General features: G+C 46.6%; 1 protein-coding gene and 1 long non-coding RNA gene across 2 annotated transcripts in view; one reads left to right on the forward strand and one right to left on the reverse strand.

Moving 5' to 3' along the window:
- The window catches only part of STAB2 (stabilin 2), a 285642-nt gene that overhangs the window by 223381 nt on the left and 44138 nt on the right, over window positions 1-18123 (reverse strand). Inside the window, exons 8-10 of the mRNA XM_063927783.1 lie at window positions 12016-12212; window positions 4172-4305; window positions 3963-4093 (exon numbers count right to left, since the gene is read on the reverse strand). Coding sequence (XP_063783853.1) covers window positions 3963-4093; window positions 4172-4305; window positions 12016-12212 — 462 coding nt within the window. The remainder of the gene's footprint in view (window positions 1-3962; window positions 4094-4171; window positions 4306-12015; window positions 12213-18123) is intronic.
- The window catches only part of LOC134932929 (uncharacterized), a 209744-nt gene that overhangs the window by 11649 nt on the left and 179972 nt on the right, over window positions 1-18123 (forward strand). The gene's annotated exons all lie outside the window — the stretch shown is intronic.

Here is an 18123-nt window from a genome sequence, read left to right on the forward strand (position 1 = left end):
CTCCCATTCATCACATAAAACCTCTGTGTGACTACCGTATTTTTCACACATAATGTATCTTGCCGACCCGACTGGTCGGTTCTCCGAATCAACCTGAACCTGGGTTGATCGCCCCCTACCTGAGCAACTGGCCCCCATCGTCTGTAGGTGTTGCTTAGTCCTCCTTGGATTTTCTGTATCAAGGTTTTCAGCAAGCCTTTACAGACAACCAAATTACTCCACAGTAGGCCGGCGGTGGCGGTTTACCGAGTACCCCACTCACTCGCCCACCTCGACCAATACGACCTGATCACACCGATATGGTGCTGGCGTACTCGATACAGGGCCCCTATGGAACCTTCAGTTTACTGGAACATATGAGGGTTACCCGCAGGACACTTACTCTTTCCAGTAAAGTTGGGGTTGTTAGATAGTTCCTGAGTGACCAGCGAACTTCCCTTCCAAAAATAAAAAAATTACACAAATCACGTCAGAATGTACAAGTAGCGTTTGTGACCACTTTTCTCTAATGGTATGAGGTCAGATTACTAACTACTGCACACAATTACGTGCGGTCCAATCGTTCAGTACGCGAGCACTATTTGTCATGTACTGAAAGATTAATGGAATCGATGTTTCCGGCTGCGATTCCTTCAACCAGAGCTTGTATGGCCTATATGGGTTCTGCACCAACACCCCAGGCGTTGTGCCACTGGACTTTTATAGTGGACCTTTTTACCTTATGACCTCCTGGTCTTGTTACCTTATGGTCCGCTATACTCTAATGCTCAAATATTTATTTAACCAGGGATGCCTCCCTAGCCACCGTATATGTCACTTACACGTATGTCCCTTTACGAGTACCCGACTTTCCTTTTGGTTCCACCTTTAAAATTGTATAAACTTTTGTATACAAAACACACTCACTCAACACATGTACACTTTTGTTTCTATATCTATTTCTGCGCAGAAATTGTCTTCAGGCCAAGTGTGTTACCAATTAGGAGCAGGATCTGTTAAACTAAATTTCAGATTTTCCAAAAATAGATTTGCGTTATTTACCGCTTCGCGTTATTTATCGCTGTGCGTTAATTATCGCTTTGCGCTAAAATCCAACTTTATCACAACTTGAGCTACGTGGGCGTAACCAGACGCTACGTTGCGTAATGTACGCTGCGTGCGTCTGCCTTTTGGATTGCGTACGCTAGTCTTTGTTAGCGACACGTGTACGCAATGCAAAGGATCCACCGTAACACAATATATATTTTATCAATGTAGATGATCCCTGATCATCTACCGCAATCCACACTGCACACTGGCTGCCTCGTCTCTCGGACAAGCCGTGTGTTGTTCTATACTTTAACTATTACCTCTATTATTAAATAACAGCAAATCTCCTTTTAGCCCTTTCTATCAACTATAAAAATGTGGCAAACAGGAATAGTGATATACGAAAAATGAAATACACAAGTGAAAAGAAATGCAGGTATATATATGCGTGCGTATGCAAGACAAAAGAAAAAAATAAACAGTTTTAAAAAGACACAAGCGTTTTGTTCTTACTTCCGGTTACCGGGTTCCTTCAGCACTCTTTACCTAAGCGAAGCAGACGCTTATCCCGTCAGCAACTGCGAGACAACCTCCCACCCTTTTGCTGGGGGATAAAGTCTGCTGATCTACCTAGTGCAGATGTGAAAAGGACCGGGCGAGCCCGCAATTGACAATGCTAAATTCCTTTGTCGTATAACCAACCCTTATGAAGCTAAGAACACTGTACGCTGTTTACTTATGAAGTACCGTAATGGTACGCTATCTGCGTAGCGATCGCTCAGCCGTAGGCGAGACGCTCAAGCGTCACGTTCGCTCGCGGCCCAGTGATCACAGGACACGTTATTGGTTAAGTCTAGGGGAAAGATTCGCTGTTACGTAGTGTACGCTAGAGACCACGAGGAGGTCACCAGCGATGCAGACGCTTACAACACTTTACCTTGATATTAAACCTTATACCAATGAAACACACAGAATACCTTAATGTGAGTACAGGGTGTAAATGCAACCTTGTGTAACCTGACTACCTACAAAGCTGTTTGAGCGTCACCGACGCTCAAATGAACACTTAACACTATAGTAAATACACAAATACTGATTTAGGGTTCCAAAGCCTATTATCTGTATTATATCTAGTATACTTGTAAAAGAGTAACACAGTACAAATGATACACTACAATATAACAAAGACTTCCTAACCAAACACCTAACTAAGGGATAAACTACAATACTATCCTGGTCTAACACAATACAATACAATACTATAAAGTTTTAGTCTAGGGGAGATATGAGAGAAAAGAGAAAATAGAGAGAGAGAGAGATAGACACAGAGAGAGAGAGAGGAATTGGCTCACAGAAAGACAATGATTACGGAGAGAACTTACGCACAAAGGGTATGATCGCCAGCGCCTCGATATCCAGCTCCCGATTATCAGCAGATAACCGTTGATGAGAGAGTGAGAGCTGGATGTGGTTGGTCTGCCTATTTATGCCCCACACACAATGCAATCTCCTAGTCCCTACAATCCTACAGTTTATTGGACACAGGAATTCGGCCCTGTACTGTAACCAAAGGTCATAGGTTGATTCATACAGGTGGGCTGTGCTGATTTCCAACAGCTCAGGTGGGTGGGGAACTGGGTTTCCCGCCGCATACCTGAGTATGTGCAAATCATAGAAATGGACATAAACTTCTTATGTCCATAACTATTCGCACGAGCGATTAATACGCTCCAAACCAACACCGGAATATTGCTAATTAAATACTCTTCCGATGGGTATCAAACACTGCTGTATGACTCCTGTTAGACCCTTCGTGCAATACAAAGAGGGATTCCTCCGCTCAGGGACATTCTATCTAAACCAAACTTACAGAAACTATTGAGGGGAACATGATCTATGAAATACATTAATTGTGAATATTTGTAACGAATGAGTCGCACGCTACGATCACATAAACTCTACCGTAAATGCGCATACTGCGCGTGCGAGTGCACGCTATTGCGGGTATGCGCTTCCACGGGAGAGCGTACGCATGCGCAGCACGGACCAGTGTGCGGTGCAAATATGGCAGTGTGCATTAAGACATTTTTCTGACTTCGACAGATTACATGAAGAGATAGGAGGATTTTAGCAAGCCTACATCCACAGAAGATCTGTGGTTAGTTCTCTAATATGTTTGGAACAATCTTCCTGCCGAGTTTCTTGAAAAACTGTGTGCAAGTGTACCTTGAAGAATTGATGCTGTTTTGAAGGCAAATATTGATTTGATTTAGATTTTTCTTCTGTTCATTCACTTTGCATTTTGTTAGTTGATAAAAACAAACTATTAACACTTCTATTTTTTAAAGCATTCTTACTGTGCAGCATTTTTGCCACACCTGCCTAAAACTTTTGCACAGTACTGTATGTCTCTGAGCATTGTCGTTGACATATCGTGTGTACACACCTGCCAGCGCACCCACGATATTTCAGCAGTTCAATTGAATGCCTGATATATATCTGCCAACGTATACTCAGCATCGAGAACAGTTCTCCATGAAACTGACAGAAGCTGCTCTGCAGAAACTCGTAATTGAAAATAATCAGTTTAATCGTAACTGCTACCATTATAATGGCAAACAACTGGATAAAATGTAACTTCTTTTGCTTGTATCTTAAAATTGAAAGCTTTATATTTATGTTAAATACTACTTTGCTTACAAACAATATAGTTATTTTAGATATGATTTAAGCTTTTGTCAATCAGTTGTCACTATTAAGCCTTTGTCCTTATACAACCATACTAAAAGAAGCAATGTAGGTATGTACAAAGTATACTATTTCTAGTATAATCTGACCGTAGAACTTGTAATTATGACATACAGTATCTTGGCTGTTTACATGCAATACTAGGATAATACAGTTTTATAAAAGAAACCAGCAGTAATACTCACCAAACAGGTTTATAGCAGTGGAGAGTTTCCCCTGCCATTGTCCAGGATCTCTATTAATTTCTTTGATACGGTCTAAGATGTTTCCATGGCATTCAAGACCGTCACTAACGTATCCCTTCCAGCATATGCATCTGTTTAATAGGTTATGGGTGATTATGAAAGTCATTAGTACATGCATTTTACAAATAGCACTTAAAGCAACCACTCACCTCATTACACCTGGGCTAACAGTAATGCAATCAGCATATATGCTGCACTTGCTCTTGGTTGGACAAATATCGATCGGCTGACACCCGATTCCAGCTTCATATTTATTGTATCCTTTTTCACATTGACAACGAAACTGGAAAACGTATTGTTAAGCACAGAAAAAAAAAGTATAAAATTATAATTATGGACATTAGACTTGGCAGGAGAACATTTTTCTTAAGTAACATTTATGCATAGTAAGAGTAATGGTAAACTTACCATCATTAACTCTCTTTTTGCAAAGTACATAGGGTCCACAGGGAAACATTGGGGTTTTGGGTGGATCTGGATCCAGAGGCACCAACAGGCAAATCTTTAGCTGTCTCAAGATGCATCAGAGGCCTCCTCTATAACCCCGCCTCCAGGCACTGTGAGCTCAGTTTTGTTAACCAGTCCAATGCAAGAAGCGGGCAAGAGTGAAGGAAGATGTTAGTCACATAAGAACACAATCTCACAACAGGAGAAGGTACCAGTGGCTAAAGCCATACAAACCCAAAGAAGCTAGGTGCGTCAGGGTGGGCGCCCTTTGGACCCTATGTACTTTGCAGAAAGAGAGTCAACAATGGTAAGTCTACCATAACTCTTACTTTCTGCAGCAGGGTACATAGGGTTTCCACAGGGAAACATAGGGCATGTCCTAAAGCAGTACTCAAAGAAGGGGACACACATGAGCGGATGTGAGATCCGGCATCCAAAGGAAACATCCTGGGAGGCAAAGGTATCAAAGGCATAGAACCTAAGAAATGTGGTCACTGTAGACCACGTAGCCACCTTGCATAATTGTTCTGTGGACGCGCCATGGTGGGCCGCCCAAGAAGGTCCAACCGACCAAGTAAAATGGGCCTTAATTGCAGCTGAACTGGAAGTTCAGCTTGCGCATAAGCTTGTGCAATCACCATTCTAATCCATCTGGTCAGAGTTTGCTTATTGACAGGCCAGCCACGTTTGTGAAATCCAAACAGGACAAAGAGGGCTCACAGACTGTCTAATGGAGGAAGTCCGGTCCACATAGATACGGAGAGCCCTAACCACATCTAAAGAACGTTCTTTAGCTGACAAATCTGAAGAGATAAGGGCCGAGACCACGATCTCTTGGTTAAGATGAAATGAAGATACCACCTTAGGTAAGTAACCAGGTCGAGAACTGCCCTGTCACGATGAAAAATCAGAAAGGGCGGACAACAGGATAAAGCACCTAAGTCCGAGACCCTTCTTGCAGAGGCAATATCCAGCAAGAAAACGACCTTGGCCATGAGCCATTTGAGGACCACCATTTAAGAGGTTCGAAGGGAGACTCTTGAAGAGCTTTCAATACAAGAGACAGATCCCATTGCGCCACTGGGGGGACACCCTAAATGAATGTGTACATCAGGTATAGAGGCAATCTTGTGCTGAAACCACACCGACAAGGCAGACATATTAACCTTGAGGGAGGCAAGACAAAGACCCAAGTCTAAGCCCCTTTGCAGAAAGGCCAGAATTCTTGAAGTTCTGAATCGACAAGCTTCGTATTTCTTATCCGCACACCAGGTGAAGTAAGAATATCACACTTTTTAATAATTCCGGGCAGAGGCCGGTTTGCGTGCCTTCAGCATAGTCTGAATAACAGCCTCAGAGAACCCTTTGTTCCTTAGGAGTGATGCTTCAAGAGCCACGCCATCAAAGCCAGTCTGACCAGGTCTGGATAGAGACAAGGACCCTGCCGTAGGAGGTCCTGTTGCTGAGGAAGCATAAGGGGACGCTCTGCCGAGAGGCCCTGCGGTTATGAGAACCAGTGATGTCTGAGCCATGCCGGATCGATTAGAATCAGTATTTCTCCTTCTTGTTTGAACTTCCGAAGTATCCTGGGCAGGAGTGACACCGGAGGGAATATATATAGCAGCTGAAAGTTCCACTGAGCTGCCTGAGGATCCCTGGTTCAGGGTCCGAAGACTAGAACCTTGCGATTGTGTTGAGATGCCATGAGGTCCATGTCTGGTAGACACCCATCTGTCCACCAGAATTTGGAAGGCCTCCGGGTGAAGGCCCCACCCTCCGGAGTGAACGACCTGGCGAGTCAGGAAGTCTGCTTCCCAGTTCAGGACGCCCAGAATGAACACCACCTATATGGCTGGTAGATGGCGTTCCGCCCCAACAGAGGATTATTTGCACTTCCAACATTGCTGTGCAGCTACGAGTGCTGCCTTCATGGTTGCTGTAGGCCACCGTGGTGGCATTGTCTGATTGTACCTGAACAGGCATGTTATATACCAGAGAGAGGGTGAAAGACAGTGCATTGAACATTGCTCTCAGCTCCAAAATATTGATTGGAATAAGAGATTCTTCCTTGGTCCAATGACCCTGAAATGAGTGCTGCTCCAACACTGCACCTCAAACCCGAAGACTGGCGTCCGTTGTCAGTAAGACCCAGTCGCAGATCCAGAAGGCATGGCCCCTGCTCAACTGCTGTTCCTGTAGCCACTAGGTCAGCGACAGGCGAACCTCCGGAGTCAAGTAGATCATTTGCGATCTGATCCGATGAGGCACTCCATCCAACTTGGATAGGATCAACTGTTGTAGGGGGTGTGAATGATACTGAGCATATGCTATCAAGTCGAAGGACGAAACAATCAGACCTAGGACTTGCATCACCAAGTGTATGACACTCTGGGGCGACAAAGGAAGAGTCATATCTTGTCCTGAAGTTTCAGGACCTTGTCCGGAGAGAGGAACAGTCTTTGACTGTGCATGTCCAGTAGCGCCCCCAGGTGAACCATGCTCTGAGCTGGGACCTGAGAGGACTTTTTCCAATTTATCAGCCACCCGTGGGCCTGAAGGAAAGACCCTGTTAGTTGGAGATGACTTCCTGTGATTGTGCCAGAATCAGGAGATTGCCCAGGTATGGCAGGATTCTGATTCCCTGGCGACAGAGGTGAGCCTTGGTGAAGATCCGAGGAGTCATGGCCAGTCCAAATGGCAGAGCCTGGAATTGGTAATGGAGGTCACCAATAGCAAACCGCAAAAACTGCTGGTGCGAGATGGCAATAGGGATATGCAGATATGCATCCTGAATATCCAGGGATACCATATAGTCTTCGGGTTCCATAGACAGAACTATAGAGCGCAGTGTTTCCTTACGAAACTTGGATACTCTCACAAACATGTTCAAAGATTTGAGGTTGAGTATAGGCTGGTAGGACCCACTGAGTTTCTGAACCAGAAACAGAGTCTAGTAGTAACCTCTGCCCCTCTGGGTCTGACGAACTGGCACAACCACTCCTGAGATTTCAGTGGGTCTGGAGGGAGGCCCGTTGTGAAGAAATGGTGAGGGGGCCGTCTCTTGAACGAGACAGCATAACAGTGAGAAACTACTTCCAGCACCCAAGCATCTGAGGTGGTTGTGAGCCAGACGTGGGCGAACTGTAGAAGTTGGACTCCCACCCTGGGGTCCCCCATGGGAAGGACAACCCCATCAGGAAGCAGGCTTGTCGGATTTCACATCACGCTGACGGGCTGCCCATGATTGCTTTGCCCTGGGCTGGGAGGTTTTGGAAATGCGAGACTGTCTAGGGTAAGACTGACCTTTTGCTTTTCCTTGAGGCTGAAAGGAGCAAAAAATTGTGCTTTTTGCCTTCTGAGAAGGATTAGTAGTGGGAACAAAGGCTGTCTTGGCAGCAACCAGTTCAGACACTTCTATCTTATTTAGGTCTTCCCCAAACAGGATGTCCCCAGTGAAGGGTAGGATTTTCAAAGTTTTCTTGGAATCCAAGTCCACTTTCCACGGCCTCAACCACAGAATGCGGCGTGCATGAACAAATGTAGCAAATGCCTTGGCGGCCAACGCGCTCGCCTCAGAGGGCGCTTCTTGAATGTAGTAAGAAGCAGTGATAATATGAGACGGGTATTGTCTGGCATTTTCAGAGATATTCTCGGGTAGCTCCTCCTCTAGCACCTAAACCCACGCTTCTATACCTTTTGCAGCCCAAGATTCAGCTATAGTGGGTCTATGAACAGAACCTGTAAGAGAGTAAATAGATTTAAGGCATCCTTCAACACGCTTATCTATCGGTTCTCTCAGGGAGGTGACACTGGCAGCGCAGAAGACACCACTAGGCAGGTGACATGAGAATCCACTGGTGGCGGATTCTCTCGTTTATTACACAGCTCTGCAGGGAGAGGATAATGAGCTAAATCCCTTTTGGAAATAGGGAATTTCTTTCCTGGGATAGTCCAGGGTTCCCGTCTGATGTCCACCAAATGGTCAGAATGGGGTAATACAGTTTTAACGACCTTCTGCTGTTTAAACTTGTCAGTTTTCTTTGCCACTGCAGTGGAATCCTCCTCATCTGTGATTTGGAGGATATGCTTAAGAGCAATCACTAGTGCAGAGACATCTATTGATAAGGGAAATTCCTCGTCTGCAGCACAGTAATCAGAGTCATACAGGACAGTTTGCTCCCCCTCCTCTTCAGAAGAGACATCAGAGTGGTTTGTAGACTGAGAGGAAGAAGCAGCCTGCTTAGAGAGAACCCGGACACATGTGTGACCTGAGGGAGTCTTCTTCCTAACCAGAGACTGATTAAGCTGAAGCTGTTGCAATTGGCTAAACAAATTTTCCGCCCAAGGCGGTTTTACCGTAGGTACAATTTGTGGGGGTAGAGCCACAGACGGCCCCATAGGGGGCACAAGGCGTTTCACCAGAGTACCCAGCATGGCATTAAATGCTGCTCATGGTGGCTCCTGACTAGGGACAGGAGCTACAGACTGACTGGAAGGCATATTACAAACAGTACAGAGACCATGTAATGCTTCTTCCTCAGTCAAAACCACAGAGCACACTCTGCATGCTGCAGGGGCTTCCGCTGGTTTGCTGCCTTTTTTGGTAGACATTGTACAATGTAAACAAATGGACTTACACAGTACGATAATATAGCCAGACAATATACAGTAAGCTGTAGAATAAACAGACAGGGTATAGAGTGACTGTAACACAGATATAATATATATGCATATAGATAAAACCTGTGTACAACTATAATTCTTGACCCAAACGTACCTAGCCCAGGGTGCAGAATACAGTGATAGTTATAGCTGGGAAACACTGAAAGTGAAACCACACAGCAGTATAGGCACATGCAATGCAGAAATTATATTACATAAAGCTGCACTGGACTTTTATATCACTACACGGTCCGGAGATCGGAGGATATAGCAGAATAATCGTACAACATAGTCTGCAATGTACACAATTCTCTACTAACGCTGTCTGAGAAGACTGGTAGGATACTTAAGTGTATTGTAAAAAGCAGTCCTGTATACAGATGGCTTTACATGGGAGACCTTATCCCAACAATCCCGGAGACCTGCTGCTGCTATTCTGTAAGATAGCGCTCAGTGTCTCTGTGAGGGAAAGTGAGGCAGCTCCAGGGAAATCTGCAGTAGATGGCGCCCAGAGCCAGGGAGGGGCTACAGGTCAAGCGCCACCTCCCCTATGCTGGTCTTCCACCCCAGGTTCTCTGGAGCCTTATTAAAGCAAGTGTTAATACACCTGACCTGTGCTCCTATTGCCCTGGTGGTCTAGTGGGGTCCCTGCTCTGTGACAGTGTCCATGCCAGCTCCACGGGCCGTCTCCCTAGGCTGCGGACAGAACGTGATTTCATGGCGGGTCCCACTAGGGGACCCTCTTACCTGCCACCCGTTAGCAGCCACGCGATCCTGGAGAGCAGTCCGCAACTGGGCCTATGTCCGCGGACATTCCTGCCGCAAATACCCGGAACAGGTCAGCGGGAGTATGCGGAGCCACTTGGGAGGTGATGGAGCTGCAGCTCTGAAATCCCCCTGACTTACAGTGCTTTTAGCTCAGAGAAAAAAGTAAATTTTCAGTCAAAAGTAAAAAGCTTTCAGGCATCCCTCCTGTTTAGTAAGGCACCAACTTAAAAACTGAGCTCACAGTGCCTGGAGGCGGGGTTATAGAGGAGAACCCTGATGCACCCTGTTGGTGCCTCTGGATCCAGATCCACTCTACACCCCGATGTGTCCCTGTGGAAACCCTATGTACCCTGCTGCAGAAAATAAGATTAATTTTGAAGGGCTTGCCACATACATACTGAGCAATCCATCACTCCATCCTTCATTACTATGCATGGTACCGCAAATGACATTATCAGATTGAGTAGCATGCACGGCCAATCTGACGAAGAAACAAACAATGCCGCGGGAGTGCGCATAGTGCGTACACACTGGACTATTTGAACGGCTTGTTGTTCCGATCCGTCAGAAATCAGCAAATTGTTTAACATATCGTATAGTGTGTACCCAGCTTTCAGCAGCATAGCATCTTTATAATGATATCCTCTGGTTGACGCTGCAGCAGGGCTGCCCAGAAGACATTGCTAGCAACTGCGGGAGCACGCAAATCAAGCATACACACTGATCAATCCGGCCGATATATTGTTCCGATTCAGCCGTAAATTACATATCGGGCTGATATCATTCTAGTGTGTACTCGCCCTAAGGCCCTCATTCCGAGTTGTTCGCTCACTGCTAATATTAGCAGAATTGCTAATCTTTCGTTAGCAATTGCTAATTTTTCGTTAGCAATTCTGCTATGTTAAGATACACTCCCAGAGGGCGGCGGCTTTGTGTTTGCATTTCTGCTAAAAGTAGCTAGCGAGCGAACAACTCGGAATGAGGGCCTAAGTTCCAATTATTCTTTCACTGTGACCCTTACCAAAAAGAAAAGTAAAATCTACTGCTCTCAATTCAAATGAGTTTGCTGTAGAGGGAAGTTTCAGGAGTGACCATAGAGTAGCAGGGAGAGGGGAAGAGAGATCTATTTTAATTCCATTAGCACAGACTTTGGACTTTTAGCTCAGATGAGCAATGCGGGTGTCTCCATAGTAGATGTAATGTTACATATCATGAGAAGTGAATGGTTAGTCAGCATTGTGAGGACAATATAATATAATATGTGCATAAACTGGAATATATACCTATAAAAGGTAGTATAATCAAACAAAAAAAAACCAGGATTACATGGAAATACTTTTTCTGCTGCTAAGACATTGTCCAACACCTGGAATTTAAAAAGGGCTGTGAAAAAATGTACAGTATATGAACACGAGTTATGATTGTAATGTTCTAGGGTCCTTATTGAAATGCATCTTTAACTCTCATTTTAATTACCAAAGTATATTAGTAGTGTACAGAAGTTTCTTTGTAGCTTCTCTGTGAGTCCAGAGATGGTGTTTTTAAAACAGTGTAAACTTAATTTATGTAAATATAAACAGCAAACATAAGGTGCTTACACACGGGACTAGGTGATAATAGTAAACAACGTTGCTCATTTTGCCCTTCCTGAGCGACGTCGTTCACTATATTGGCCAGTGTGTTTGGCCCCAATGAGCGATGTGCGGCCCCGCGGGTCGTTAATGACTGTCGCTGTCGGCCATGCATGCAGCTCAATTTGGACTCTAGTCCAAATACTGCATGCACGGCCCAGCCGTGGTGTGACGTCACTGAGCGATATCGTTTGCATATCACTCAGTGTGTATGCACTGCCACCGACCGCCCCGGCAGGGAAGGGAACACACTAGGCGACGTCGCTCATAGAGCACATCGCCTAGTGTGTACCCACCTATACTGTTAGTAAATCAGAATGATAAGAGCGATCTAATAAACAGAATGGATAAAGGACACTTGTTGAAACGTGGCAGCCAAATGCCTTTTGTGTTAGACGGCGCTGCAAGGACCGGCTATATATACCACCACAAAGGTTAGCTTTAGCTATGTTTTAAGGCAGCTATATAGATTACTGAATTCTCACCTTTCCAGGCCCAGCATGTACACAATAGGATGCTATCCCATAGCAACTTCTAGGGTTTTCCTTGCAAGGGTCAATTGAGACACACATATTACGCTCGCTTTTGAAGCCCTCCTCACATGTGCACTTGTGTAGGTTTGGCCCCAAATATGTGCAAACAGCTGATCCAAGACAACCATTCTTCAAACATGGATTAATAGCTGAAAATAAAGGGAGTTATTGGGGATCAGAAATGTATTTATACATGGTAATAAACAGTATAAAAGCAATCAGTACTATTTTTCAGCCGGTATCAGTAGGATAGGAACTCCTGAACCTCTCAGTAAATACTGTATTACATCATTAGGAACTGGGTTACTGAACCTGTCCTGGGCCAAAATTTATTTTCCATAGGAAAAGTTTTATTTTAAAGCCAATTTTGAGTGCTTTTTCCCCCCTAAAAACTATCTAAACTACAGTACAGTATCTATCTATAACTTTTTTAATAGCTCCACCCCCAGAGCCGTAGTTCCTGAACCTATTTTTCCAGAAAAATAGTATTGAAAGTAGGGATGGCCAGCGACCATCCATGATTCGAAATTATCAATGGTCTATGACCAATGTCGAATACTTTCACCATCGATGGGGGAGAACCAGATGGTTTCCCTCCATCAATGGTTCAGTGCTACCAATTTTTTTTTTTATCTCCTCAAAGTGTCAGGGCATGCCCCCGGGCTCTGATTGGCCCTCTGTTCATTGTAATGTGATGCAGGGGTGACCATCGATGGGTAAAACCAGAGGTTCTCAAACTCGGTCCTCGGGGGCACACACAGTGCATGTTTTGCAGGTCTCCTCACAGAATCGCAAGTGAAATAATTAGCTCCACCTGTGGACCTTTTAAAATGTGTCAGTGAGTAATTAATACACCTGTGCACCTGCTGGGTTACCTGCAAAACATGCACTGTGTGTGCCCCCGAGGACCGAGTTTGAGAACCTTTGGGTAAAACCATCGATGGTTCGCTTACAGATTGTTTTACAAAATCGTGGTTATCAAGAGATGGTACCATCGATGGCAACCTTCGATGGATAACCCACTGATGGGCATAATATAAATTATTAATATTGGCAGATTGCAGTGTTCCTTTTTCCTGATAGTGAGAATAGCAGTCTGGATCAGTCTTATCGCAGTTGTTTTGCTGTTCATAAGGTGGGGTGGGGGTGTCAATGAGTAGTTATTACTAGCTCTATGATGACACATGTGCAGTTTGATAGCTGGAGCTTTAAGTGCAAATACACTTAAAAAAATGCAAATACATTCAGGAGAATACTGCCTGTTTTGCATGTAGCCCACTAACCATATGTGTGCTTGGGTGGTGTGCAGGGTGTACGCCTACAGTGTGTCCAGGAGATGTATAGTACACTCCTTCCCCCATGCCTACACACTCGCTATACCACGAACACTGAGCAACTTTGGCTTTACAGTAAAATTATACTAATTTCAAAGCTAAATTGGTCATTTTAAATACTCCTTCCTGGTATTGCCAAGGTACAATCTCTCTCTCTCTCTCTCTCTCTCTCTCTCTATATATATATGCGAAAGCCCTCCCTCACTGACTCATCACTAATTCTCTTACTTCCCGTTCCCAATATGTTAGGGAGCTGAAATGTAACATAGGTCTTCTGCAGGTGGGAAATAGTAAAACTACATAATTAGAATTTTAATAAACCTCCTCTAAAAGGATGAAAAGGGGGTTGACATAATAACGTCATTACCGATGCGTGGCTTGCGTAGCATGAACGATAACGCCCAAACTGACAATCCGATCAAAATTTGGATTGCACCTCGAGTGTGTGGAATTTTATAAACTACAAAAATGCTCCCATCACTTTGTACCATATCTGCGACAGGTGCTCCTCAGGTAACGCCAAGAACCATGGATTAATATTTACTTACTTTAACGTGTCAAATTTACATCTCTATAGATTTACCAAATTATCAATACTCATTTATACGTACATCCGTGAAGATCAGAAATTCCCGTGTGAAGAACGGGTAGAACAACCAGTATGTATGTATATACACTGCTCAAAAAAATAAAGGGAACACTTAAACAATACATCCTAAATCTGAATGAATGAAATATTCTTATTAAATACTTTGTTCTTTACATAGTTGAATGTGCTGACAACAAAATCACACAAAAATTATCAATGGAAATCAAATTTATTAACCCATGGAGGTCTGGATTTGGAGTCACACTCAAAATTAAAGTGGAAAAACACACTACAGGCTGATCCAACTTTGATGTAATGTCCTTAAAACAAGTCAAAATGAGGCTCAATAGTGTGTGTGGCCTCCACGTGCCTGTATGACCTCCCTACAACGCCTGGGCATGCTCCTGATGAGGTGGCGGATGGTCTCCTGAGGGATCTCCTCCCAGACCTGGACTAAAGTATCCGCCAACTCCTGGACAGTCTGTGGTGCAACGTGGCGTTGGTGGATGGAGCGAGACATGATGTCCCAGATGTGCTCAATTGGATTCAAGTCTGGGGAATGGGCGGGCCAGTCCATAGCATCAATGCCTTCGTCTTGCAGGAACTGCTGACACACTCCAGCCACATGAGGTCTAGCATTGTCTTGCATTAGGAGGAACCCAGGGCCAACCGCACCAGCATATGGTCTCACAAGGGGTCTGAGGATCTCATCTCGGTACCTAATGGCAGTCAGGCTACCTCTGGCGAGCACATGGAGGGCTGTGCGGCCCCCCAAAGAAATGCCACCCCACACCATTACTGACCCACTGCCAAACCGGTCATGCTGGAGGATGTTGCAGGCAGCAGAACGTTCTCCTTGGCGTCTCCAGACTCTGTCACGTCTGTCACATGTGCTCAGTGAGAACCTGCTTTCATCTGTGAAGAGCACAGGGCGCCAGTGGCGAATTTGCCAATCTTGGTGTTCTCTGGCAAATGCCAAACGTCCTGCACGGTGTTGGGCAGTAAGCACAACCCCCACCTGTGGATGTCGGGCCCTCATACCACCCTCATGGAGTCTGTTTCTGATCGTTTGAGTAGACACATGCACATTTGTGGCTTGCTGGAGGTCATTTTGCAGGGCTCTGGCAGTGCTTCTCCTGTTCCACCTTGCAGAAAGGCGGAGGTAGCGGTCCTGCTGCTGGATTGTTGCCCTCCTACGGCCTCCTCCACATCTCCTGATGTACTGGCCAGTCTCCTGGTAGCGCCTCCATGCTCTGGACACTACGCTGACAGACACAGCAAACCTTCTTGCCACAGCTCGCATTGATGTGCCATCCTGGATGAGCTGCACTACCTGAGCCACTTGTGTGGGTTGTAGACTCCGTCTCATGCTACCACTAGAGTGAAAGCACCGCCAGCTTTCAAAAGTGACCAAAACATCAGCCAGAAAGCATAGGAGCTGAGAAGTGGTCTGTGGTCACCACCTGCAGAACAACTCCTTTATTGGGGGTGTCTTGCTAATTGCCTATAATTTCCACCTGTTGTCTATTTCATTTGCACACCAGCATGTGAAATTGATTGTTAATCAGTGTTGATTACTAAGTGGGCAGTTTGATTTCACAGAAGTGTGACTGACTTGGAGTTACATTGTGTTGTTTAAGTGTTCCCTTTATTTTTTTGAGCAGTGTATATATATTAGATTGTAATGACAGTAATCATACTGACATGATTGGACACACTAGATAACATGACTGTGCATTATTTCGCAATGACCACACGCCAGCGTAACTGCATGCCTGAACTACTACATCTGTCACCAAAAACCTCTTCACCAAGCCACAGCAGTTTCACTCCACAAGTGTAAACACTAGCATCACTCACAGAGAGACTACACACAAACAGCACATCACTGCCTCACTGACAGCAGCACAGCACTACCTCACTGACAGCAGTACAGCACCACCTCACTGAGAGCCGCACATCCCTGCCTCACTGACAGCAGCACATCCCTGCCTCACTGACAGCAGCACATCCCTGCCTCACTGACAGCCGCACATCCCTACCTCACTGACAGCAGCACATCCCTGCCTCATTGCCATCAGCACATCACCACCTCACTGACAGCAACACATCCCTGCCTCCCTACCATCAGCACATCCCTGCCTCACTGACAGCAGCACATCCCCATCTCACTGACATGTGGCACATCCCCACCTCACTGACAGCTGCACATCCCTGCCTCACTGACAGCAGCACATCCCCACGTCACTGACAGCAGTGCATCCCTGCCTCACTGACAGCCGCACATCCCTGCCTCACTCACAGCAGCACATCCCTGCCTCACTGACAGCAGCACATCCCTGCCTCACTGACAGCAGCGCATCCCTGCCTCACTTACAGCAGCATATCACCGCCTCACTGACAGCAGCACATCCCTGCCTCACAGCAGCATATCACCGCCTCACTGACAGCAGCATATCACCGCCTCACTGACAGCAGCACATCACCACCTCACTGACAGCCGTACATCCCTGCCTCACTGACAGCAGCACATCCCCACCTCACTGACAGCCTTACATCCCTGCCTCATTGTCATCAGCACATCACCGCCTCATTGACAGCAACACATCCCTGCCACCCTACTATCAGCACATCCTTGCCTCACTGACAGCAGCACATCACCGCCTCACTGACAGCCGCACATCCCCACCTCACTGACAGTGGCACATCCCCACCTCACTGACAGCCGCACATCCCTGCCTCACTGACAGCAGCACATCCCCACCTCCCTGACAGCAGTGCATCCCTGCCTCACTGACAGCCGCACATCCCTGCCTTACTGACAGCAGCACATCCCTGCCTCACTGACAGCAGCACATCCCTGCCTTACTGACAGCAGCACATCCCTGCCTCACTGACAGCAGCACATCCCTGCCTCACTGACAGCAGCACATCCCCACCTCACTGACAGCAGTGCATCCCTGCCTCACTGACAGCCACACATCCCTGCCTTACTGACAGCAGCACATCCCTGCCTCACTGACAGCAGCACATCCCTGCCTTACTGACAGCAGCACATCCCTGCCTCACTGACAGCAGCACATCCCTGCCTCACTGACAGCAGCACATCCCCACCTCACTGACAGCAGCACATCCCTGCCTCACTGACAGCAGCACATCCCTGCCTCACTGACAGCAGCACATCCCTGCCTCACTGACAGCAGCACATCACCACCTCACTGACAGCAGCACATCACTGCCTAACTGACAGCAGCACATCACCACCTCACTGACAGCAGCACATCCCTGCCTCACTGACAGCAGCACATCCCTGCCTCACTGACAGCAGCACATCCCCACCCCACTGACAGCAGCACATCCCTGCCTCACTGACAGTAGCACATCCCTGCCTCACTGACAGCAACACATCCCTGCCTCACTGACAGCAGCACATCACCACCTCACTGACAGCAGCACATCACTGCCTAACTGACAGCAGCACATCACCACCTCACTGACAGCAGCACATCCCTGCCTCACTGACAGCAGCACATCACCACCTCACTGACAGCAGCACATCACCACCTCACTGACAGCAGCACATCACTGCCTAACTGACAGCAGCACATCACCACCTCACTGACAGCAGCACATCCCTGCCTCACTGACAGCAGCACATCCCTGCCTCACTGACAGCAGCACATCCCTGCCTCACTGACAGCAGCACATCCCTGCCTCACTGACAGCAGCACATCCCTGCCTCACTGACAGCAGCACATCCCTGCCTCACTGACAGCAGCACATCACCACCTCACTGACAGCAGCACATCACTGCCTAACTGACAGCAGTGCATCCCTGCCTCACTGACAGCCACACATCCCTGCCTTACTGACAGCAGCACATCCCTGCCTCACTGACAGCAGCACATCCCTGCCTTACTGACAGCAGCACATCCCTGCCTCACTGACAGCAGCACATCCCTGCCTCACTGACAGCAGCACATCCCCACCTCACTGACAGCAGCACATCCCTGCCTCACTGACAGCAGCACATCCCTGCCTCACTGACAGCAGCACATCCCTGCCTCACTGACAGCAGCACATCACCACCTCACTGACAGCAGCACATCACTGCCTAACTGACAGCAGCACATCACC

The sequence above is a fragment of the Pseudophryne corroboree genome, chromosome 6 (assembly GCF_028390025.1).
Source record: "Pseudophryne corroboree isolate aPseCor3 chromosome 6, aPseCor3.hap2, whole genome shotgun sequence".
Taxonomy (NCBI): Eukaryota; Metazoa; Chordata; class Amphibia; order Anura; family Myobatrachidae; genus Pseudophryne; species Pseudophryne corroboree.